The 26,803-nt window shown below is 40.2% G+C and overlaps 1 protein-coding gene and 1 pseudogene across 3 annotated transcripts in view; both read left to right on the forward strand.

Moving 5' to 3' along the window:
- Positions 1-511: 511 nt before the first annotated feature.
- LOC114496011 lies at positions 512-901 on the forward strand (annotated as a pseudogene).
- Positions 902-17,868: 16,967 nt separating this feature from the next.
- Positions 17,869-26,803, forward strand: part of LOC114496282 (desmoplakin) — a 40,514-nt gene continuing 31,579 nt past the window's right edge. For 2 of the 3 annotated variants that reach the window (XM_028511586.2, XM_028511587.2), the window contains exon 1: positions 18,052-18,403. In XM_028511586.2, coding sequence (XP_028367387.1) covers positions 18,207-18,403 — 197 coding nt within the window. In that variant the 5' untranslated portion in view covers positions 18,052-18,206. Of the gene's footprint in view, positions 18,404-26,803 lie in introns of all 3 variants that reach the window. The other variant, XM_028511588.2, reaches the window with a different exon arrangement.

The following is a 26,803-nucleotide window of genomic DNA, read 5'->3' on the forward strand; positions in this document are numbered from 1 at the left end:
GTTGTATGTCAAGTATATTTCACAAAAGCTGGAAAAATGAGAGTCTCTCAAATACCATTATCCTGTAGCATTGGAAATCTGTTGGGTCTAAAATTGCATACATTCATGATTTAATACCATATACCCTATATACTCAATACTTTTCTTTTTCTTTCTAACTTCATCTTTATTGTATTTTTTTACATTACCTTTTAGTTCCCTTATACACCCCTCCCCTCAGCGATCATCACACTGTTGCCCATGTCCATGAGTCCTTTTTCCTTTTTGCTCAATCCCTCCATGCTCTAACTTCCCCACCCCCCACACTAGCTGTCACTCTGTTCTCCATCTATGAGTCTGTCCTCATTCTCTTTGTTATTCAGTTTATTCTTTAGATCCCACATATGAGTGAAATCATATGGTTTTTCTCTGATTGGCTTATTTCACTTAGCATAGACACCTTTCATTCTTTCACAGCACATTAACAAAGTTATTAGGAAAAGTCCAGCTGAGTCCCAAGAGGGTGCCCATCATGAAGATGGCAGCTGCAGAAGATGTCAATGTACTTTTGAAGATCAACAAAAGACAAACAAATTTGCATGGAATACAAGCAGAATCACAAAGCTGAAGGAAGAAATAGACATAAAAAAGAAACAACTCCACAACTTAGAAGTTGCTTGGAAGATCATCATGCTTGCAGAGGACAACTGCTTAATAATACCTTATTAAACTGATGTTTTCATCAGCTATTCTCAAGAAGAAATGCAAGAAATGTTCAAGAAGCAATGAAAAATTTTCAAGAAGAAACTGATGACCTTAGAATCCAGAAGTGGGATCATTTCAGTGGGTATTAGTAGATTAGAGAATTTAATTATATGTAAAATTTGGGAGCAACAAAAACCTTAAAGCTGATGAAAGTTAAACATTTTATACTTTAAAAATTTGTTTAATTAACTTAAATATTATTTAAATAATAATTTACTTTCTTCAAATGGTATAGAAAATGAAACTTTCTTTCTAAAAATGTTTATTTAATGGAAATTTGCCTATTTTCACATCTTGCTTATTAATTTTATTTATTTTTTCACAGTATTCATCTACATATTTTGTGTAACAATAGTAGCAAGAGTTGGGGTTTTATATCATGTTATTAAAATCAGCTAAGCAATCTTTTCTGTGCCTATATTAGCATTTAGAATATCTGTTGCAATTTTATCAGAAAATTTAACTAGTGTCATGCTGTGTGTATGTGTCTATTTTAGTTGCTATTTAGAGATGGTAAAATGACTCCAGAAAGATCAACTCCTACATCTGTCTGCTTTACTCACTTCACACCTGAAACTTTGTCACAGGTTAAAACTATGTATATATTTTATTTAAATACATGCAGTATATTATATCTGAACATAATATATTTCACATATCTCTTACATATATATCAGTATCATAGATCTTGGGAAAAGAATCAGCTAATGCTGAGACTTGTTGAGCTTCATATAAACATAGAGCAGAATGGAAGAATATTCTAGAAACCAAGAGATGTATCAATAGAAATGTTTTAGAGTTTTTTTAAAAATTATGTTTTAGACTTTATTTTAGTGCCTTATAATTAATTGGGATTTCTATTGATAATGATGTAGAAGTTAAGCAGCTGTCTATTTAATAATAAGGCTTTCTTAAATAAAGGGGTCATGTATTCCCTGACCACCCCCGCCCCCCCCCCCCCCCCTAGAAAAAACAGAGAGAGGAAAAGCAGGTCTACTGCAGACAAAGACAGTACAGAGAGCACCTAATTCTGTCAGGGGAAGCCAAGGTCAGGGAGAGGTTTCATAAATAACTCTACTAAAGGACAGTAGGAGAATAAATTTAATAGGATATGTTAACAAGCCAAATGCGTGATTATGATTTCAAATAGCCATTTGATTATGCTTCTCGTTACTGATTTTAAGAACTGCCAGCACACTCCCCTCACTCCTCCCCAGCCTATGATCAAAACCTCCCTTAAATCTGATTAATTTCTGGTTGTGCTGAAAAATAAACAACAAGCCCACGAACTCACTTCTCAAAAAAGTATTTACAGTTATCAAAAATTGTTTTAAGGCATAGTGTGGGTATCTTACGTCTTAAAATGTATTTCTAGAACTATTAAAAACTTGCATTTACAAAATAGTTGATAAAATAATTCCTCTGGATTGTTCACAAAGGGCGATACTGAGACAGCCGAGGAAACTCGGTTTTGATGCAGATCAGATCTGGCTTCTTTCCTGCTTCATCGGAGGCTGGTCTTTTGCTGCCCACAGCTTCTCTTCTGCAGGCGAGTCTTCAATTTCTTGGCTGGTCATTTTGGCTCTTTCCCTTTTGTTCTCCTTGCCCCATTTGTCTGCACTTTTTTTGCTTGATAATTTTTTTTTAAGATACCAATTTCAATGTTTGCAGGAACAGTTCGGATGATGATGTCTGGCCAGTCTCTCCCCGAGCTCTCTCTTCCCTTACTGCCTCTTGAGCTGAACTACCCTCTCTCTCCTGGGCATCTTGGCAGACGCTGCGTGGGGAGCACTTGGGTGTCTGTGGGCACTGTGGGCAGAGCCTTTGCTGAGCTGAGCTGGCTGGGCATTGCTTCACTGGCCATCCCTGAGCCACTGACTTCTATTTCCAAGCTTTGTAAAAGCACTAGAGCTCCTTTTTCTTCATGAAATCGTGCACAGAATCTGACATTTCATAGAAAAAAAAAAGAGGAACTGTTCCTGCTGAAGCAGGAGTGCACCTTTGTGAAATGCTGATAGACTCGATTTGAAAATCCCACCATTTCATCATATAATGCTGTGAAGATATTTACCTCTGAGTAAAATTGATAAAGGTCCTTATTGGTTTTTTTCCCCATGAATAGGAATCACTTCTGCTAATTCTGGAGATTGGAAACAAGCTAATGGGGTGGACGCCGACAGTGGGGGCTTTAGAAGCTGGTAGCCCTCAGAGACCTGCCTCTCAAGTCAGGGAGCTGGGGCCCTGACAGCTGTCAAATATGGGGGTCCAGGAGGTTCAAATAGGGGACCCCTGCATTCCTGGGTTGTGTTTGTCTTTTCCATTGGTAAGTTCAAGGTGGAGAGTGAGAGGAGCATTTACATCTGCATGAGGGTGTGGTTGTGATGCAGCTGTAATAACAGACCTGGTCATCCCTGATGATCAATCAAGTATGAAATAAGACAAATATAAACTTTCCTATTAGGTGACCCATGACCTTGATTAATGGCCACTAATCTGTATCCATTGTTTACTAGCAGGTTATTAGTAAGGGCTTTAATGATACCAGAGAAGAAGACAATTAGAAAAGTACAGGCTGGATGACCGAATGACCTGAAGAGGTCTAGACTTTTATCTGGCCATTCGGTTTGGGCTCTGTAGTAAATGCATCCCCATATTTCCTTTAATTATATGGGACTAGTTTCTCATCTCCTGGGGAAGCTCAAAACTTGACTCATGAATAAGCACTCTTTCTCCTAACGTTAGTATTTTCTTAATTGTTGGTATTGTATCCATCAACCACTTTTTTAAAGGAAAATACATATAGTTGTATAAATATCAAGGAATTGCTTATTCTTTTATATAGATTTAATTGCCAGTGAAATAGCTTTGCAGTTTCTATATAGGCATTTTTAGTAAACTTTCTGTTGAAGCATAATATACATACATAAATATACACAATGTATGTACTTGTAAGAGTACAGTTGGATGAATTTTCACCCACTTGTATGTAGCCTGTCCCCAGAACAAGAAACAGAACATTACTGTCACACCAGACAGCCTCCTCATTGGTCCCTTCCAGTGAGTCCCCACCAAAGGTAACCACTACCCTAATTCTAACACCATACATATTATTATTGTCTGGTTTTAAACATTTCCATTTTCATAGTTGACCAGTTTAAATCTGTTCCAATGAACAGAAAGCTGTTTCTTTGTTAATATTTTTACTTCAGCAATCATAATTCTGAAGAATGCTATGTATTTTGTGTTTTCTTTTGTGCCTCGTGATGTGGACCAGCTGGATAGAAAGTCATGGATGGCGTCAGTCTTTTTGTTTCATCATTTGGCTGCTAAAGAAGGAAGATGTGCTCTGAACATCTCTTTAGTGGCTGAGGTATCTCATTGTTCATTTGTGGATCAATCTCAAGCCATATATATGTTTGAATATTTTTGTTTTATTCACTAATGCACTTGCATACACACACAGAGCTCCCTGTTCTTTTCTGCCTTGACTTACCTGTTTTCTTTTTCTATTCTCAGTAGTTGGCCTTCTCTACCCCATGCTTCCCTGGCATACAGACCCTCCTCAACAAATCCTGCTCTCCAGAATTCATCGCATCTGCACACAGTGCCTTGAATCGATTTCACTATTTATCATACAAAAGACACATACAACCTTGGAGAATCCATTTTACTTCTGCTTTTGATGTAACATTTACTGTTATTCTGATAACATTTATAGCTGCATAGATCACATTAGCTGTGTGCTGTAGTGCTTCTCTCCCACCCCCGCCTCCCCAGGGTCAAAGACCAGGTACACTCCCTACCTAGGGTTTTCTCTCCAGATCATTACTTTTTAAATTAAACCTCTTGGCCAGTTAAGGAACAGCAATGTTTCTTCCTGGGCGTAGTAACTCATTGACTGTCAAACTGACCCTTTCCTCAGTTCTGCTACCAGAGTGAGACTCACAGTCTATGTTTGTGTGTTGCTTATGGTTTCAAGTCTCACGTCAGAAGGGCCTTCAGGCCTCTTTAAGGAAGCATTAGGTAGATGCAGGAACAAAACACTGAATAACCTTTTCATGTCATGCAATAAGTTATATATTCTGTGCTTCAAATGATTTCTTGTATGTCCATTCAGAGACACACTAACCAGATAATATAGCCTTGTGTTATATAAAAAACAGAGAAAATTTATAATAAAAGTTCAACAGAGGGCACCAGGGTGAGGATGGTAGTGGCGGGGGGAGTGGAAAGACAAGTCTCTTTTTCCATGGCAAACACTGTTGTCTGTTGACAGTTTATACATTTCTAGCCTTGACTAGACTCAAATCTGTTAACTCAAGATTTCTCTGAGATCTGGGCTATGCAGAGGTTAGAGGGAGGTAAAATGAACTTGCTAAATTGTACTTAAATTTGTCCCACTGAATCCACTCCTGCAAATCCTGTTGACACCTGTTGTAATGATATCGCAGTGAGCTGAGAACCACTCTTGCTTTTGTATTCTTGTTGAACACAGAAGAGAGATAAATGTCAGAGCTCTGCCCTAACTTAAGATTCCTTTCCATAAAAGAATTTTGGACTCAGAAGGAAAGAATGTCTCTTTCTTTGCAAGGTGACAGTCTGTCCACACTTGGCTCAGGGGCAGCAAACTCGTAAACCAGTTGTTTCTGTGGGATGTGGATGCCTGAGGAGATGAGGAGTTTTTGTCATGGACTTTCAAGCACTATTTATGACAGTATAAAGAATGTTTTACAGACTGCATCCTTTTCAAACTTCCACTGTCTCTTTTACAAATCTTGTTGGGTAAATTTGACATAATCACAGAAAAAATGAAATAAATTAAGAAGATGCAAATAGAAAACATATAGTATATGACCAATTGCCAAATGCTTTGAGCTGGGAGGGAAGAGTGCGGGAAGGTAGAGGGAGACAGGGAGAGAGAAAGAGGTAGGTGGTGTGGTAAGAGAGCCTTTGTACTGAGGAGTCTGGACATCAGGTAGGTTTTTATAGACTCCTTCCTGACTCTGCTGATTGTTATCTGAGTGACTATAGACAGAAAGCCTGACCCTGAGCCTCTGTTTTATTGCCAATAAAATCAGGGTTAGAATACCTCCCTCACAGTGTTATTGTTAAGATAATTTATAACAAAATGTTTTGAATGATTTGTACTGCACCTGGCATAGGCTATGTGTAAACTGAGTGGCAGCTATTATTTGTTCTATTAGATTGTCAGTCCTGCCATCTTTAAAAAAATGACTTATTTATTTTTGTTTCCTCAGAATCTAGCACAATACCTGGCTCATAATAGGCTCTTGAAAATATTTGCAAAATGAAAAGATTGAAGGTATAATGGATTGATAGTAGAATGAATTAAAAAAATGAACCATAGGCTTTGGTGGCTTGGGAGAATCTCATGGAGAAGCAAGACTTAGGGTGGATCTAGAGGGATGTGTGGAGAAGGGGGAGAGAACTGCAGTGGGGGCGGGCATGCATCAGAGTCAGAGGCAGGAGGGCACGCTGTGCTCAGCGGGTGGATTGGGGTACAGTTGTGAAGGGCTCTAAGCCAGGCTGAGAAGTGTGTATCTTACCTGCTGACAGTGGAGAGTCAGTGCAGATATTGAGGAGGAGGATAACATGAGAGAACTCAGAAGGTTAGTCTCATGCTGGTTTATGGTATGGAGTGGAAAAAGGAACGGGGCAATCCATTCTAACTAAGCAGGACACTGTCACATCCCTGACCAGCACTACAACTATGGAAATAAAGAGAGACAAAGAAAAGATTAAGGAAGGGGCATCGGTCTTTGTGTCTTCTCTATTTGTTATGAATTCTTAATGTAGCTATTTAAACCATTTACCAACATACATGCAGATGGTTTTGAAATATATAATACAAGATGACATTTTTGAAAATCAGTGCAGGCACATGTTTCGTTGGAGAGGACACAGGCTTAAATTGGAAGGTTGGATTGATGAGGAGAGTGGAGCATGTGGCATACACTGAGCTGAGAATAAAAGGTGTTTTGAGGGCCAGCCTTTTCCCTCTACCCCCCTTGAACACATGGGAAGATAAACAATGGTTAGAGTTAGGGTGAGCAATGGAAATGTATTAATCTATGAAATTTGAAACTGAACTGGGCAGCTGATATGCCAACAAGAGACTCACTTGCATGGAGAAAGATGAATTGGATGAGGTGGAATAGGAGTCCCATGGGGGTGGGGAGACAGGGCTGTCCGAGAGGAGCTAGAGAGAAGGTACTGAATGGTACCCCCTCCCCCAAGTGGTGAAGAGCACAGGGGATTAGAGTCAGGCCTGGCCACACCCCTTCTCCTGTCACCTGAGCTGGCTTTGTGTACTGTCCCTTGCCACTCCACTCTCTCTTGTCTAGGAGGAAGCAGATGATGCCTGGGAAATGGAGCTGGAGGAGGCTGCCTGCTATTATTGCATTTCTAGGAATGAGGTCTGTCCCTCTGTGGAGGAAGTTATTCTTCCCAGATAAAGGAACCATCTTTGGAAAGAAGGGCAGATGAAAGGAAGGAAGGAAGGAAGGAGGGAGGGAGGGAGGAAGCTGCCCTTTTTTCTCTAACTATTAAGGGGAATTCACTCATTAATTTACCATATTTATTGAATTTAAAAATATCTAACTTCTTCTTCCAATCACCACCATGTTTACTGACTACTGACTTTTTTGCTGCAGCAACTCTCTGTGATCCATAATACACTCTTTCTCTCCTGCATTGGGGACCAAGTAAGGCGGGCATTTAGGTTGACCCCCCCTCCTTGAGTTTATGTTCTAAAAATGATAGAACATTCTGATTACTGAAGCTTTCACAAAAATGTACAAAGAACCAGAGTAGCTTTGAACCTCTCAATAGCACCTCTGCAAAGAGAAGACAATAGAGTGATACTTCCAACAATCTGAGGGAAAATTATTTCCAATCTAGCATTTCATATCCAGCCAAATTATCAGTTAAGTGTGTGGTTCAATAAGGACACTTTCAGAGATACAAGTTCTCAAAAAGTTTATCTCCCATGTCATTTTCTCAGTAAAGTTGGTGGAAGGTATGTACCAGCCGAATGATGGAATAAACCAAGAGAGAGAAAGGCATGGTATCCAGGAAGCAGAGGGTCCACCAATACACAGCAGGCAAAAGGGAACACTTAGGGTAAAAAGAGAAAAATGCTAAGATGTCCTAATTTAATTATAGAGGGCTGTAGGGTGGGAGGAAGAGACTAGGTAGAGTTAAGCAGCTACCTGAGCTGAAACCAGCAGAAGACTGCTCACATTCCTGATTATGTATGTTTAAACTTGGAATCGACTTCCAGGCAGCTATTTCAGCAATTATCAAGAATAAAAAGAATAGCCAACTACCATACACCACTGCATCCTGCTTATGCATGATCATTCCAGACTGGTTGCCCACAACCAATCCAGAAGCATCAAGTATTTCTTCCTTACAGACTATTCACTTACCCCAGACTTTACCCTGCTTCACCCTTGCTCACCCCCCTTATTGATAGACAGTGTAAATTCTTTTAAACAACTTACATCCTTCATCTCCGAACTCATTGTTTAAGAGAATCCCTTCAACCCCTGGAGGATGTCTTTTTCATTTAGCCCTGTTGCTGGTGGTTTAGACTGTAGGCCTCAGGAACTGACCCTTTTTGGGGCTAGCATATGGCTCAACAAACCCTTTCTATTAGGTTAATTTTTGACCTTGAAGGTTTTTGTTTAATAGGGTGAAGGTGAAGGGAGGTCACACATAAATGATGAAGAAGCAGGTGTGGAGAGCAATTAGCTCAGATTAAAGCAACTCAATATTCCAGGAAGGCTTTCTTTTTCTCTTTCTCTCTCCCTCTCCCTCTTCCTCCCTCCCCTTATCCCTCCCTCCCTCCCTCCCTCCCTTCCTTTCTTCCTTTTTTCTTTTGTTTATGAGGCTGCAATACATTTACATTTTTTATTGAGATGTAATTGACATATAACATAGTATTAGTTTCAGGTGTACAATATAATAAATTGATATTTGTATATAGAGTGAAATGATCACCACAATAGGTCTAGTTAACATCCTGTGATAAGAACTTTTAATATCTACTCTCTTAGCAACTTTCAATTATGTGATACAGTAGTATTAACTATAGTTAGCATGCTGTGCACTACATCCCCATGACTTATTTTACAACTGGAAATTTGTACCTTTTGACCCCCTTCACCCATTTTGCTCACCACAACCCTCACCAGGAAGAACTTGTTAAAGCAGGTGATATGGAATACCTGATGTGAATGTTTGTGTTGAGAAAATACTTAGTCATCTAGGGGAGTGTGGGGATCAATTAATGACAACAACAGACAACTAAGCAAAAGAAAAAAAAAGACAGTTATTTACTCTGGTAGCAGGGAAAGTTGGAAAGAAAAATAAAAGTTTATAATAATTTTACAACTTAAAAAACAATATAGCAGGATTGTTCACAATAACCAAAAGGTGGAAGCAACCCAAAATGTCCATCATTTGATGAATGGATAAACAAAATGTGGTAAGATACTACGGAATGTTATTCAGCCTTAAAAAAAAAACAAGAAAATTCTGTCTCATGCTAAAACATGGATGAACATTGAAGACACTATGTTAAGTGAGATAAGCTAGACACAAAATAACAAAAATTGTACAATTCCACTTAGATGAGGTACCTAGAATAGTCAAATTTATAGCAACAGAAAGTAGAATAGAGGTTCCCAGGGGCCAGGCCAAGGGAGAGGGAGTAACTGCTTAATGGACACAGAGCTTTAGTTTGGGATGACAAAAAGTTTTGTAGATGGATGGTTGGGGTGGCTGCACAATAGTGTGAATACCCTTTTTTTTTTTAACTTCCTTTTTTTAATCTCACTGTAGGACATTTTTTGTTACTTTCTTTTTTTATTTTTAAAGATTTTATTTATTTATTTTCAGAGACAGAGGCAGGGAGGGAGAAAGAGAAGGAGAGAAACATTCATCTGTTGCCTCTTGCTTGCACCCAACTGGGGACCTGGCTCACAATCCAGGCATGCACCCTAACTGGAGATTGAACTGGTGACCTTTTGGTTCTCAGGACACCACTTAATCCAGTGAGCCACACCAGCCAGGGCTTTTTGTTACTTTTAGACAGAGAGAGAGAAAGGAAAGGAGAGAGCAACATCAATTTGTTGCCTCCTATGTGTCCCTAAATGGGTGTGGGGAGTGGGGATCCTATGTACCTGGACTGGGGATTGTATGTGCCTAGACTGGGAATTGAACCCTCAGCCTTTCTGTTATGGGATGATGCTCCAGCCAGCTGAGCCACCCAGCCAAGGCTTGTGAATATTCTTAATGCCACTGAATTGCACACTTAAAAACAGCTGAAAGGGTAAATTTTATGTTATATATATTTTACCACAATTATAAAAATGAAAAAAAAAATAGAACCCTGAAATGTACTGTACAAATAAATGGAATAATCACTAATTTTCTCACATTGATAAATAACAGATTCTTAGACTGAAATGCTAGGAATCTTCCTTTCATTTTCAAAATCAGGCATGAAAGCCATCTTTTTCTTGAAAAATTGCATAACTTTACCTGAAAGACCTATTATTAGCCATGTATACTCTAACAAATAAAGCTTCTATACACCCATCTTCTAGTGATAGCCTCTATGACTTAAGATCACTTTATGTTTCTTTTAATACATAATTTTTATATTCAAGACAGCATGGATGAAACTGGAGAGCATTATGGTAAGTGAAATAAGCCAGGCAGTGAAAGACAAATACCATATGATCTCACCTATAAGTGGAACCTAATCAACAAAACAAACAAGTAAGCAAAATATAACCAGAGACATTGAAATTAAGAATAAACTGACAGTAACCAGAGAGGAGGGGAGAGGGGATAATGGGAGAAAGAAAGGAAGGGTCATCAAGGAACATGTATAAAGGACACACAGACAAAACCAAAGAGGGGAAGGACTGAAGGTGGGAGGTGGGGGTAGGTGGGGGTGGGGAAGTGGTGATGTGAAAATGGAGACAACTGTACATGAACAACAATAAATAATAAAATAAAATAAAATATTAAAAAGGTACCTAATTTTTAATGTAAAAATCTGATATGGCTTAACAATTGCTCTTTAAAATAACTTTACAATACTTTTTGTCTTCTTTCTACATCCATGTCTATATAAATACCTCATCTTTAACATTTATATTTAATTACTCTGAGATGAAGATGAATTTTACATTAATATAGAGGCCTCTTCTAACTCCTTCTGTAGCTACAAAGCAGCTTTAAAAACTCTCCTTTTGAATGTTACATTTTTTTCTCACAAATACATTAAAAAGGAATATTGATTTTGGTTTTAAGAACACAGTAATTCCAATTTTAAATTGTAAGATTATTTTTTCTTTATTCAGTAAATCAAAGTAAAAGATTCTTTAGAGAAGACAGATAACATTTGTTCTAAGTACCTTGATGGGAAAAGACTCCAGATACTTTGCTTGACTCTACACTAAGCAAACTGCTAAGCAGTTAAAACTTAAGCGAGCAGTGAGTGGTCAGACAGGTTTAACAAAAATGATATGTAGCTCTCCTCACCCACCTTTGCAAGACAGAACTGCTTCATGGGTTTGTTGAAACCGCTGTGGAACTGTGCTATAACTTTTTCCTAAATTTGAAGTGTTTCTGTCTGATGTTCAGTATGGTTTAAATGTTCCAACTTAAAATTCTGCAAATCAGTAAAATATGCACAAATCTAATCAAGTTAGATTTGCTGTCATGGGCATTAACTTAGGGCAGAAGAAACAATCCTTTGGGCTCTCCTCCTGATTTGCATGTTTTTTTCTTCAATCCAACTGTTGTTAAAGGGAAGCTTCCTCACTTGGAGGTGAGCAGTCAGTTCACTAAACCTGGAGGAGCTGGTTAAAGAAACCAGAAACAGCCCAGTCTTTCAGAGCTTTTAGGAGGAGACTCTCTGGTTTCTGACATTTGTAGTCCTATATTGAGGGTAGGAATGCATAAGGTTTCTGAGAAGACCCCGCAAGGACATACCTGCACCCTGAGGGCAGGATTGTTTACTTAAACATGGACTGCTGGCTGTTGTAACTGGCTTCCATGAAGTGACTGCTCATTGCTTCAGCTCTGCCTTACCCTCTCTCCTTTCCCATCCACAGTGTAGGCTATCTGCCATTGATGTGGCAAGTTCTAGAACAGTGGTGAATCACTGACATGGAAACCTCCAGGATCTGCACTTTGTGACTTTGAAAAGAGTCTTACAAAAAAAAAAAAAAAAAGCATGTACCTTTTTAAAGCAATGCTAACAAATGAAATTGGAAAATGCTCATTATATAATGCTAAATTAAAAAGCAGGACACAAATTTGCATATTACTAATGTTGATCAGTTAAGTAAAATAAAAATCATTAAAAATAAACTAGAAAAAAATTTACCAAAGATGCTTAGTGTGATTGCCTCATTTGGATGTTTTAATTATAGATAAGATTTTTCTTAGCTTCTCTCTATATTCCCTCCTACCTTTCTGAGCATTCTAGAGCAAACATACATACTTTTATAGTCAAGAGGAAAAACACTAACTTTAGGTTCATCCTTCTAAGCAAGCCTCTTATTTAATTTGCTAGCAAACTCTCAGCTCTAACTTGGGTTTTGCCCCTCACAGGCTGAGACCTTGACAAGTAATACAAATGCTCCTGAGCTCACTTTTCTCTGTATCCAATGAAGAGTTTGAATAGTTTCTTTCCTATGATCTGTGATCTTATCATGTCTCTGACAAAATAAAATTATTGCAGCAATCCTAGATTAGGAGAGTCAGTTAAAGCTGGGGATGGTTTTGATTCCCCCTCTTCCTAGCTTCTGCTATATTTAAAAGCTCACTTGTTGTGTTTTTTTTGTTGGTTAATGTTTCATATTTTGTCTTCAGCTTTAGATATTAAGATAATTGAAGATAGGAACTTCGTTGAACTTCTTCATGCTGATGCTTCTCTCCGCAGCAGGGCAATGATGTGTATGCAGTATGTCCTTGTGATGATAAAATAATGATGGCTACGGGAACTTGTTACTATCTATAAATGTCTAAATTTTGAAATATGGTTACTCCAGAAACTAGGTTGTATTTCGTTTCAATTACACTCTACCCAAAGTTAGATCATCTATGGCTTTGTTTTCATTCTAGTTTCGTGTTGTTTGTATATGAATCTCTAATTCCACTTTTTCTAAGAGATCAAATCTATATTTTAAAAAAACAACTAAAACAAAACAAAAACATGAAGTGTAATTTGAAGATTCTGCAATCAGTAAATTCTGCATATCAGTAAAAAATGCACAGATATTTAACGCTGTGTTAGCTGTTACCTGTGCAGAAACTAAAACAAGTAGCAACAACATAAAAATCTCATCACTACAATGACAGGAAATATATTTGAAATGTTTCTCTCTGCAATTTAATTTCTTAAAAGTTAACCACTTTCCCTTAAATGCATTTTTGCATTTGTGGGTCAAAAAAGATAATTACCTCACCTATAGGAATATGATTAAAATTAATAACAGTAAATTTTGATATGATTTTTGCAAAGCAGGCTGATTACTTTATACTTACTGCATTTCGAGACATCATATGTGTCCAGTGCAGGAAAATAAGAATTAATAGGATAGTTTCTGGTGTCATACTGATACCAAGTCATTGCCCAGAAAGGTGTTCTTTCATGTCTGATTGGATAGTAATTTTGATTAATAGAAAGGACATGAAGCTAGAAACAGGCAGAATTCTGATATTTTCGATATTAAGTAACTCAGGGAAATTTCTTAACCTCTGTGGGACTTTACTATTTTCTTTTATTCAAATGTGTGTTTGGGTTTATATGGTGCTTTGGCTGGGGAAATGCTGGGGTGGGGGGCTGAGCATGAGAAGGTGCAGTCTAGGTACAGAGGGTGGGATTGGGCTCCCACCAGGTTACAACCAGTTTGATACCATCATCATTTGTTTTATCTACTGACTGTCTTCATAAGGTTGCATTTGTGGAAATAATTCTGAGGCTATACAAGTGTTGAAAACAGCTGGTATAAAAGTTCTTTAAAGCAGCTTTCATTTCTGAAATTCTCTATAGAATATTAATTTTGACATCCTTCACATAGATTAGCACAATATATATCCATGTGGTGTTGCTGATAACTGGGTTTACCAGCAATAATCTGCATCTTGACTTTATAGATGTTTGAGTGTTCCAGTCTCAGCACAGCAGTCCCTCACAATCATAATAAACATAAAAACTTGGAGACTATATTTAAAAAGGCTAACTTATCTCCTGTATTATTTTTATTGACTAAAATTAATGTGAGTTACTGTTTAACTTTGTCAGTTAGAGGTCACTTGACCTAGTAATGTCTTCTCACCAACATCTGTAACCTTAACCTCCAACCTCTCCAATCTTGCAAACTTGGCATCTTCATGAAAAAGAGGATCAGGCAGAAAGGTATGGACAAATCCCCCATATCCATGCTTTCCAATTAATGACACTCCAAAAACAAATTCTGAAACCACAAACAAATAGAATGCTGTGTTAGCTGTTACCTGTGCAGAAACTAAAACAAGTAGCAACAACATAAAAATCTTATCACTACAGTGACAGGAAATATATTTGAAATGTTTCTCTCTGCTATTTAATTTCTTAAAAGTTAACCACCTTCCCCTGCAAAACATGAAAAACCACTACATAGAGAAAAATTACCCTGTTCCTGGAGGATACCTGAACCAAGGAAAACAAAAATACTTCTGGTCTAATATATATATTTCACCAATATTTTTCTTTTTCTAAAATGGAATTTATGTGGTTTATCACACTGCTTTCTTCAATGAAAGCTTTGAATAGTTGCAACTTTAGGAGAGATCAATCTGATTTTTACGATAGATAGAATCCAGATCTCATTAATTCTGGAGGATTCTAATTTACTCATACAAAAGACAGAGTAAGTAAGAAAGGGTAAAGAGATATAATTACTAAAAATTGGATTGTCTGCCATTTTAAGCATTAACCATTTTAACTATTAGGCATTTTCTTTATCTCATTATAGTTCCAGTCCTAGCTTCTGCAGTTCTGAGCTGTTAAAATCCTGCTCCCCTGGCAGGCAGAACAGGTCTTTTAACTGACAGGTCATGAATCTTTCCTGCTGCAAAGGGATATCATTTACCAACAAAGAGATGTAAAACAGTTCCCATGGGATTCTGAGCAAGTAAATGATTCCTCTTCAGCTCATTGAAGTTCAGGTGCTCTGTTTAATTTTAAAAATATACTCAGATATGACTGATGTGTCTTTCCTAACTGCAAGGTTGTTTCTAAGGTCAGACAAAGTTACGTGTCAGTGATCTGTCTCTAGCAGCACAAAGGGAGGTATCTACAAGTGGCAGGGAAAAAATAGCTGACCTTAGTTTGGTCAGCTATGAGGACTTTGCCAGACTTAGATTCTGAACTTTTAAAACCTAGTGATGAGAAATGAACTTTTAAATCCTTCTACTGCAATTCTATAAATATGCCTTTATGATAACATAGCTAACAATGTATTGTAATGATCTGTCTTTCTGTTACAGACCTGATATCCTACAGACCAAGAACTGTGCACTTACTCATGTCCGTGTGACCAGCACTGAGCCCAATGTGTGGCACTGAGTAGATGTTTAATAATGACTTTTTAAAGGAATGAATGTTAAATGCCTACAAGAAGAAGTCTTACTGATTCACATGAGAAACCTTAAAGGTTAAAATTTTACATCCAGCAAAGAGCCTTGGGTTTAATGGGCTGTACCTTGGTTATATAATGTTTCACAGTTTTCAATAATGTTCACATATTTTATTTCATTTGATCCTCTGTGTAGATCTGGAAAGTTGGCAGGGCAAGTATTACCATTTCCACTTTGTACATGAGGAAATCGAGCTCCTGTCCAAGTAAACCATAGCAGTAAGATCAGAACTATGGCCTTCTGATCCCCGGCCTTCACTGTGTGCCTTTTGTGAGAGGAGCCAGCTTAGACCAATGTGTGTATGTCTGTTCCATCTACCACGTCGGTCTATTTATTTCATCCTCTTATCTTCCTTTATTATCCTTAGACAAAGGTAGTAAACGAAAGTCATTGTTTCCCCAGACCTGGCATGTTTGGTTAGCTGGGAATACCTAAAGGAAGAAGGAGCAGTGAGATTGGCTCAGAAGCAGTGGAGGGCATAATTGGTGGGCTGTTTTTCATCTCTCCCCCATTCTGTAAACAGATTGAATAGCTCTGTGGGACTGGGTGGTGCCTGGGTGGTGCCTTACCTGGGAGCTCTCAAACAAAACCCCTGGGTTGAATGGAGCTTTCGTCATCCCTGGCAGGAGGCTCATACATGTCTGTTGTTTTTAAGAAGAATTCTACTGTGCAATTGCATGATCTTATTGCATATTATCAGAATGAAGGAATCCCTAAATTTTTAAAAATTTAAGTTTTACTATAACATTTTTAAAGGCTGTGACTGTTCCTTATTCATCCTTGTATTTTCCGAAGTCTAGCATTGGCCTTTCCATATTGTATACACTAAGTATTTGCTGAACAAATGAGGTGCGAGTGGGAAAACATCCTAAATCAAATTTGTACACTATGTACTGCCACCCCCAAATGGCTTTTAACTTTTTGTGCTGGGCTGACTTACAGCCGTTGATTCAATTCGAGGAAACACTGTCATGTCCACACACCAGTGTTCATGGAATCATTTGAACATCGCATTTGCCTTTGTCAAAAATGACAGGAAATTGAGGCAACAATGGGAATTACTGCTAACAGTGGTCAGTTTCCATTGTATGTTTGGCTCCTTGGATTTAAGCTGGTCAACTCGGTGCTCACTTGTGAAGAAAAAGAATAGGACATTTTCCTATTCTTTGTGAAAGATTTGTGCCTAAAAAAATGAGGTGTGATTATATGGGAATGGGTTAGAAAGCTCCCCCTACAACAGCTACAACATGCAAATATAGTTCCATTTTTGTTCTTTTTAGTCCATAGACACTTCAGAAATATACTGTTTAAGAAGGCAAGTTAATTCACACTGGGAAGATGACACATGCTTATTCTTTAAATGTTTGTTAAAGAGTAATTTAACATTTTTCCAAATTTTAAAAACAGCTTTTTATGGATGGTGTGATGGGTTTGTATTTGCACCCGGGCCATAGAGACTATGCTGTAGCTCGCCCTCAGCCACTGACTGGGCGGGGCCCTGGAGCAGGTCGCTGGAATGCTCTGGCTCAGAATTACTCACTTGTACCTAGTGGATGATCCCTGTACAGGGTTCTCCGAGACTGACGTCCCAGGAAGGCAGAGTTTCGAAATGGCTGGGTCTAGGAAGAAGACCCATGGCTCAGGGAAGTGAGAGACAAGCTTTCCCATGGTTCTTTTACAAAATTGGAAACTGGATCAAAGGGTGGAAGCCTTTGCAATTTCTAGTTTCAGGTGACCACGAACAGGCAAAATAAAAAAATTGCAATTTATATTTTCATGTTGTTCCATGAAAATGGGGTACAGTGTTTTTATCTTAAGCGGAAAAAAATATTTATTTATGGTGACGTCTGCCCTGGAAAGTGGTGGTACTGTGTAAAAAAAATTCACTTCATATGGCGGCAATTTTCTGGATTACTGGAAAGAAAAAAATTCAAAAAAGCCCCCAAACAAAACCTCATCTAAAGCATTCTCTCCTCAATTATGTTTTCCGTCAAAACTTGGTTGACACCATTCCCAGAGATGAACAAAAATAAATATTTAATAGGAAAGTATCTAATCGAAGGGCCCTTTTCAGCTTATTTCCGCCTTGGGGATCGATCATACAATCGTCGAAAGCCAGGGCCGCGCTTTCCGGACGCTGCAGCCGAAGCGCAGAGCTCAGCGGACCCTCGAATCCTTAGTCCTTCCCCGCGGAGTAGCGCCTGGGGCTTTCGGGGCTGGGGGACCCCGCCCTTCCTGGTGTTCCTCAGGCCTCGGCGGCTCGGGGCGGAGCTGCGGGGCGGCAGGTGGGGAGGGGCGGCCGCGGCGCGCCCGGGACACCTTCGGAGACGGGGGAGGAGCGGCGGCCGCAGCACTCCGCCCGGGAAATAAACGGGCCAGGTGTGGCTCGGCGCCGGGCGCCAGCGGGGAGGAGACTCGCGCCCCACCGACCGACAACACCAACACCCAGCCGCGACCCAGCTCCTGTGCGCCCTCGCCGCCCTCCGAGCCACAGCTCTCGCTCGCGCTCCGGCTCCCCGCCCTCGGTCGTCGCCAGCGTCGGTTTTCCGCCCGCCGCGCCCCGCTCGCAGCGGCCGGAACGGCCCGGGTGGAGAGGGGCTTCCTCGCCACACTTTTGCCTCCCGGCTCTCGTCTCTGGGCTTTGGCCTTTACTTTGAAGCCCTCCGCTCTCTCCGAGCCGGCCACTCCCGCTTATGCCTTGGCGCTGAGTGGCTCTCTGAGTGACCGCCAACATGAGCTGCAACGGAGGATCGCACCCCCGGATCAACACGCTGGGCCGCATGACCCGCGCAGAGTCCGGCCCTGACCTGCGCTACGAGATGACCTGCGGCGGCGGCGGCGGCGGCGGCGGCGGCGGCGGCGGGGGCACCAGCAGGACGTACTACTCCCGGCGCTACACGGTCTACGACCAGAACTCGGACGGCTACTGGTGGGTGTCTGAGCGCGCGGAGTGCGCGGGGCTCCGAGGTCCCTCTGGGGCGGTGGGGGCGGGGGGCGGGTTTCCACTCTCTCTCAGCAGAATCCATCCCAACCCGTTGGGAAAAAGTGGGACAGTTCTCCCAAGACGTACGAGGACACCCAGGCCCAGAAAGAGGAAAGTCTGTTCGCCCGAGGTCATGAAAGCATTTCCTGTTCGCGCTGGGGCAGGACCCAGTGGACCGGACGCCTGTTGCACTGCGCAGACCCCTGTGGGTGTGTGCGAGCGGGGACTGTGTCCAGCCTTTGTCCCTGACCGGCCCGGGAGACCACCCAGCGAGGGGTTCGGGCGCGGCGCGGTGGGTGGGGCTGTGGGGGTCTGGGCTGCTTCCAGGACTGTCCCTTGCAGGGCCCGCGCGGGCTAGCATCCCCTTTGTCCCGGCCCGCAGGTGGGGAGGTAAGGCCGGCGGGGCTCCTACAGCAAAACCCAACCTCTCTTAACTGTGACTGAAGTGAAATAAAGGAATGAGGGGTCAGAACTCTTCATTGGCCAGGGCGGACTCGGCGCTCAGCTGTGTCTACTGACCCATCACAAATTCCTGGTCAGCTGGAGACCACAGCGGCAGCCCTACGGCTTTCGTGGGGAGGCTGCACGTCCGGGAGGCGCAGAGTCCCGGCCTCGCCCTCCTCCGCTACTCAAATGAAGCTTCCGGGCAAGGGCGGCTACCTGGCCCTTGGGTCGCAGCTCCGCGGGTAGGCGCTGGCCCCCTCGGTCGGCCACGCGGTAGCCCCCACCGGTGAGCGCACCGGTGGCCTGTGTTTGAGTCCTTTGTCTCCCTCGTTTTAAAGACCCCGAGGACGGTCTCATTGTCTTGGTCGCGCAGCGCAGCGCAAGGTCCTGCACCTTTAGCAGCCGACGGAGGGCGCCGCGTCCCACCTTTGCCAGCCCGCGAGGTTGAGGGCTGGCCCAGTCTGGGTACCTCAGAGAGGCCCACTTGGAAGACGGGGTCTATTTCTTGGGGTCATGGAGGAAACCGACAGAGGGAGTTACTTGAATGGGTGAAGGAAACGTGCATTTACCGGGTCCCTGGTACTGGGCTCTGAATGGCCATGTGAACCGGGAGAATTTGCACTCCGCATTCTCCGCAATTCCTGCAAACCTTTACCCCACAAGCCCACCCCTTGCAGGGCTTTCGGGGAAAGACGCCTGGTTTCCGAAACAAATTTTACCCCGATTCGTGGCCTCAGGCTTGGGAGCAGCAACCTGAATACACTCCAGGGGGTTTTTGTTTGGCCAGCAGTTTTGAAGGCTGGTACTATACGAGTTGCAGCCTGTTTTCTGCTTAGATTTATTTATTTACTTACTTATTATTTATTTATTTTTCCCGGAGCATCTTGGTAATTTATTTTGCGAACTGTGAATTAGTAAAGAATTGCCTCAATCTTGAGCTCTTTTTTCCCCCCGAACAAAATGCACCTGGAATTTCCAGGGAAAAAGTGCCAAGCAATAGGAGAATGGGAAGAAACTTTTTACAGTTTGCTTTGGTTTTTAAGATTGTTTTAAAACTGGGCCAGCCATTTAAATCTGAAACTTTACTTTTCCCTTTTTGTCTTCCAGAATTTGGAAAGCACATTTTTAACATTTACAGATTTAAAGCCAACTCAGAATTCTTTTTCGCGGCATTTTAGGAACCAAGTTTTTTTTTGTTTTTGTTTTTAAATATGCCTCTGTTATCCTAGAGTCCCTGTTTATAAAATTGACAAACGTTACTGTTAATTGAAATTAAACTCTTTTGGCTTCTTGTAGAGGAAATTGGTAGTTAATATATTGGCTAATAAACTGTATAAAGTTACGGGGTTTATAAGGATTCTTCACTGAAACATTAAATTTTGGGGAGCCTCGATGTTTTCCTCACAGTCATATAGTGTCATTTCTTGTGTTTGGTTTTTCCAGCCTAAAGGCTGTTTATAAACCTGTCAAGTTTTTACATCTCTGAGAAGGGCTTTGATCTAATGTGCAGAAGGGTGTTTTTTTGTGGGCTGATGTTGATCAGCCTGAGCAGGCAGGCGTCAGGCTGAGGGACTGGAGTCAGCTCCTGGTTCACCAGCCCTGTCCCGCTGCTACCGATCCTTGTCGTACTGAAGAATTAGCATAATACAAAATTGCCCGCAAATGCTAATTTCTGCGTTTTAAAATAGTGGCGACTGATGGAAGAGACAGGCCATGCACCCGCACCTGTTTTCCTGAAGGCTTTGTGGTTTCGAGGGGAGGGATTTGTTTGTTCACGGCATGCGTTTTGTGGAAGTAGGGTACCACCTGTGACCCCACTGCCCCTGCTAAATGAATGATGATTAAAAATTTATAAGTCCTCCTGGCTGGCGTAGCTCAGTGGATTGAGTGCGGGCTGTGAACCAAAGTGTCGCAGGTTTGATTCCTAGTCAGGGTACATGCCTAGGTTGCAGGCCATGACCCCCAGCAACTGCACATTGATGTTTCTCTCTCTCTTTCTCCCTCCCTTCCCTCTCTAAAAATAAATAAATAAAAGCTTTAAAAAAACTTATAAGTCCTTTTCTGGCCAAATGTGTTTCTAAATAAAGGTGTTTTGTTTTTAAAACACAAAACCAGCATGAAAACTACTGGTTGAATTTAAATTCATTTATTTAAAAAATTGCTATTTTAATAGTTGTATTAGATTGGTGATTTTTGAAAGAGTTGGTGTTTGCATTTAGCCCTTCCCTAATAAACTAATTTGAGTGTGTAGAGAAACTAAGTTGAGTGTATTTTTTATTTTAAAGTGACTTTGAAACATTTTCTCGTTGTGCTTTTTACATTAATAGCACTTGTCAGTTTTTAGGACAGTATTATATCTAACTTCAAATTCTTCCTTCTTCCCTCAGCTGTCTTTTGTGTCTTTATTTTAGGTTGGATGGAATTTGTATCTACTTTACCTAACTTCTCTGCTCTACTTAATATTTTAAAGTTTGGCAAATATTATATGCTTGATAACATAGGTATATTTTTGAAAATATAAACTTTGGATTTTTCTGGTATAGGATATTATATTAATATTGTTTTCAATTAAGGCAGAATTACTCCAGTTTTATTCTTATAGTTCAAAGAAATGACAGATCTGTAGTGAATTTTGGTGGCCAAATGACAAAGTCCCTGCTGATCAAAGTGTGATTTTATAGGATAAAAGCCAAATCATTTTGCTGCAGAAATATATGGTTATAATGTTATTACTTTTCTCTAGAACTCATGATTTCAAAATGCATGTGATTGCTATTTGATATATATTTTAAGTTTATCTTAAACTGCTTTTTAAAATAAGCCTGTATTTTTTTCATAAAGTTAAACAGGTCCGTTTCCCCTAAATCAGAGTCAGAGGGAATGCAAACGAGTACAGAATCCTTATTTTTCCACTTTAGAGGCAAGGAGATTAAGGCTTGCCCCAAACCCCAGTCCACTCTTGGCTGAGTTGACTCGAGAACCCAAGGCCCCTTCTCTGTGCTCTCCTGTCATCTTGTGCCTGTAGGGAGTGTTCCTTGTGTATTAGACTGGACAGTCTTGTACTTACACAATGAAAGTATTTCAATTTCATTTCTTTATTCATTCAGCAAGTGTTTACAGAGGGTCTGTTGTGTGTTGGTGTTGGGGAGTTTCAAAGGTGAAAATACAAAGACTCCTTGAAAGGAGCACATACTCTTTGAAGGAAAATAGATACACACTACTATAATGTGAAAGGATAATGGACTGGAAGGGTATAAATGACTCAGAGCCTTCATAAGGAGATAAGATAACATCTGTAGTAAGACTTAGTAAGATTTTATAAAGAAAGTAGTGTTCAATTAGACTTCAGATTATTAATTTCAGCTGGTAAAGGTGGGTGAGTCGAGAGCATTCCAGGGGGAGAGGAGAGTTTGAGAACAGTCGGAGAGGTGGAAAACCAGGAGCAAAGCCAAGATCTATGGAGTGATGTCCTTTCTGAGCATTTACTATAATTGGGGAAGATCTGAGGAGGAAGGGTTGGTTGGGGCCAGATCCTGAATTTAGATAGGCAGAGGGGAGCCTCTCCAGATTTTCACCGAAGCCAATGAAAGTCTCCTGCATTGAAAGAAATAAGATGATCATAAGTGAGCTTTTGGACTGTGTCTGTTGTCACAGTGTGCAGGGTGGCATGAAGTGGGTGGATCCTGCCGGAGGGAGTTGGCTTAAGGAAGCAGTTAGGCCAGTGAAGGAGGGAGGTGATGAAAGTCTCCCTGCCAAGTTTGGCAGCAGTGGTCAGGACAGGAGATATTACTAGGTGGAGTGGCAGTTTCAGCTAAGACTGGATGTGAGAGGCATGGGAAAGTCTGAGAAAACATGCTGAGAATGGGGTGACTTACAGAATCGAGCTTCTGACTTTTTTTCTGGGAAATGATTGCCAAGTAAGATTCAGTTCAGCTTAGTATGTGGCAGAGAACAGTTACATGGTTAAGTTTGAATAAGTTAGATACTTTATAAAAATATCAGATCAGTGGTCAATAATAGTTACCATCACCTGGCAAACACTTCTATGATGTGCCAGGTATGTTGTATGCTTATCTCAGGCCTCATGACAGACTTCCCATTTTACAGATGGAAAACTGAGTTAAAGTAGTTAAATGGCTTGACCTTGGCCACACAGTGATTGAGCTACATTTGAATTCAGTGTACTGCAATGACTCAAGAAAAACAATCAGTCAATCTGTAGTGATTAGCATTCATGTTTCCTATTTGTAAGCTCTTCTGAGTTTTTACTTTTTAAGTTGTTGCATTCCTGTGAACTGTTTATCTCATCACCATTGCATTCTTTCATTAACGTTCTTGTGGAGTTTCTGTCTGCTTAGGAAAACAGTATGATGCTGCACCAAGCCAACTAATCGTTGGTCAGATCTGCAAACAGCTTTCAACAGCAGTTAATTTTTTCTCTGAATATGGGCATAATGGCTGTTCAGGCGACTGAAATGTCTTGGGAAAGAAGGAAAACTGCTGATGCCCCTAATGCCTCATTGCTGACTTTTTAGGGTGGAGTAAAGGAGGACTTGGGTGTGACTTGAAGAGTCCAACTCAGTTCTCTGCTAACCAGTCTTTCCAGAAAAGGCGGTTCTAGAAGAGTGCTTCTTCAGTCTGCAGGCATCAGTGCTTGGAGCGCTGCCCCACCCTTTGTCTTTCTCTTTCTCCCTCTTACACTCGTGGGAAAATGGTCAGGCATGGTTCTGATGTTGATGTCATCGGCCCACAGACCCTAAGACTCAGTGAGACTCATGGGAAGCAATGTCCTGTAAAATGCTAGAGCAGCCAGATAATTTACACCTTGGGCTGAAAGGGTCCAGGACCTTCAAAGACCTCATGAATGTGAAATCTACATTTCATGAAAATGACCACAGATTAGTAAGAGGTATAAGTTTTTGCTTAGAATTAAAATTTTGGACATGTAAACAGTAATGTCCCTTGCTTCATCTGGCACTTGAAAAAAAATTTAAGAAAAGGAGTTGACTTCTTGATGGATAATCAGATAACTTATAAGTGATTTTTTTTAGATCTCAGAATGAAGGTAAGTTTTCATATAGAGAAGTAATTCAAAATAGAAATCCCTATTTCGACATTGAATTTGTAAGGCTCAACTATTCATATATCATTCCTGCTTAATAAAGGAAAGGAGCACATCTTTTTCTGAATTTTCTTATGCCTTCAATAAGTTCCTTTCATATTGTTAAAACATATCACTTTCTTTGAATTGTCTTAAACTATTTTCAGGTCTTGTAAGTAATTTTAGGAACCTCTGTAATGTCTCATGCTTAATACTGAATCCATCTCTCTCTCTCTCCTCCCCTCCCTTTTTCAGACCACCCCCAATTTGCTGCTGAATATCCTTAAAATTATTAACTGGGCCAAAAATTACAAAATGAAATCTAAGAACCATGACATAGCAGCAGTTGCAGCCACCACACAAGAGCTAGCTTGCAGTGAGGATTTCATTTTTGCTGGGTGGACATTAGTGGCTCAATCATTGGGGCAACTGCAGGAGGTGGGTATACCTCCATGTTGCAGATGCAGAAACTCCAGGTACAGTGAGTCTAGCTTGCTCTGTGTCACAGACTGTACAACCGGAAGTATCTGAGCAGGGAGTGGACTCCCAAGCCTGCCCTACTCTTTTTGAAGTTAATAATGTATGATCAAGTCTCCTTCCCACTCCCCCACCCTGTCTATCAAAAACAGTGTAAAAATAATAAACATGGAAAGGAAATGGGACTTTTATTACAGTCCTGATTCCAAAGCTCCTGAGTGGGGACAAAATGAAGGATCAGAGGAGACCCTCTTTTAAAAAGTTATAGGGAAAAAAGTCCCACCTTGTTTTTCTCACTATTGGGTTGAAAATAGATGTACTACCTGATTGAACTTTGGAAATTGGGGTCTTTTTATATAAATCGGTCTTTTATTTGACTTTGTTTTTTTCTCCTTTACAAAACTAAACACACATGCATTAAGTACCTTCTGTGTGCACACTCTGTTAGGTGCATTCAGGAGTTGAAGGTGTGGGACTAAGATGTGGGACTTCAGTCTCTAGGAGTGGGGAAGACAGGTGTGTAAATACCTGGCAGAAGGAGGGCAGAGGTGTGCGTGGGAGAACTCAGTAGAGGAGGCAGCATTTGCTCTACGACTTCTGATAGGTGGTAGAATGTTTATTGTGCTTTGGAGCTAGGGTATTGTCCTTAAATAAAGAAGTAAAAATATTTTTTTACAGGCATAACATTTTTTTCTTTTTACTTAAGATTCTTTAAAGAAACTAAAATAATATATGTGAAATGCTTTGAAAATTATGAAGAGCTAAGCAAATTGGTTTTAAGATCAATATAAATGCATTACATAATTATCACATTTTCAACAATAATTTATTCAGCTTTTCCAAGGACACTGTTTCATGAACCTGGATACAAAAAGACATAAGACACCATTTCTGGAACATGTGTGGGACCCTATGTTGATGAATAAACTAAAGAAAGACTAGAGATATAGACAGAGATAAAGATAGAGGGAGGGAGAGGGGGACAGTTAGAGAGAAAGAGACGGAGGAAGGTAAAGAAGGAAGAAGAAATCCAATGGGACAGAGTATATACACAAAAGAAATACGGAGTTAGGTGATAAGGGCCAATGGTCTAATGAATAGAATAGATTATTATAAAATTACTTTTATAAAACAAGGAGACTGAGTATTTTTTTAAAGATTTTTATTTTTAGAGAGAGAGGGGAAGGGAGGGAGAAAGAGAGGGAGAGAAACACCAATGTGTGGTTGCCTCTCTAGTGCCCCCTACTGGGGATATGGCCTGCAACCCAGGCATGTGCCCTGACTGGGAATTCAACCGGTGACACTTTGGTTCACAGGCTGCCACCCAATCCACTGAGCCACACCAGCCAGGGCAAGAGAGTAACTATTATTATTTAAAAATATTTTTACTTTGTAATACTGCTTGCCTCTTTTAAAAATAATTGTCTTTTTTCATTTATAAGATTCTTAGCAATGAGTGTTATACCAATGCCTTAAGCTAGTCCATTTTAGAGTCCTTTTTAAGAAAAGAGTGTTACTCAGGGGTGTTAAAGTAAAACATACAAAGCTTTATCATATTGTTCACACAGTCATGGGCTCCATCCTTGGATTTAAATCCAGAACGTGTTTTTCTTTTAGCCACTGATGAAGGGATCTTTGAGCAAGCTATTGGAAACATTACTTGTTTAAACAAGTTCTAGAAGGAACTTTAAAAGAGTTTGTGCAGGCAGGTTCTTTGCAGTATGAATCATCTGTCTTTGTGAGTTTGAAGATAAAACAATTTCAGAAAGCTTAAAAACTTTTATGAACTCTTCTTTTTCAAGGACAACTATTAATTTTAGTTTAGAAGTCAATAGTTTTTTATTTATTTGGTCCAAATTAATTTTTCTTTTCTTTTAACATGACATCTTTCATCTTCCAGGACACTGAAATGGGATTTAAAAATTGAGCTTGCTGGTTGAATTCTAAAGTAGTTTAAAATTGCTGCACACCTAACACCTATAGGTACTAGTATTGAAAATTTCATTGAGGCTAGGGTTTTTTTATATTCTTATATACTTATTCAATAAGTAAATTTATGTAAAAATTATTTTTTCACACATGACAGGATTTTGCATTTTCCCAAAGTGCACTCACTATATGAATTGAAGTGGAAACTTATTACCATTAGATACAACATAGATTTTTGTATTATTTTCAAAGAAATGCATTTGGTGGTTTTATAAAAATAGTTACAGAAAGCATAAGCTAGAGAAATCTTAGATGCCACTAGCCCAACAGATGGAAAACTGAGGTCTAGAAAATTCCTAAGATTAAAAAAAAAGATCTAAAATTGTTATGTGGTC

The sequence above is a fragment of the Phyllostomus discolor genome, chromosome 5 (assembly GCF_004126475.2).
Source record: "Phyllostomus discolor isolate MPI-MPIP mPhyDis1 chromosome 5, mPhyDis1.pri.v3, whole genome shotgun sequence".
NCBI classification, from domain to species: Eukaryota; Metazoa; Chordata; class Mammalia; order Chiroptera; family Phyllostomidae; genus Phyllostomus; species Phyllostomus discolor.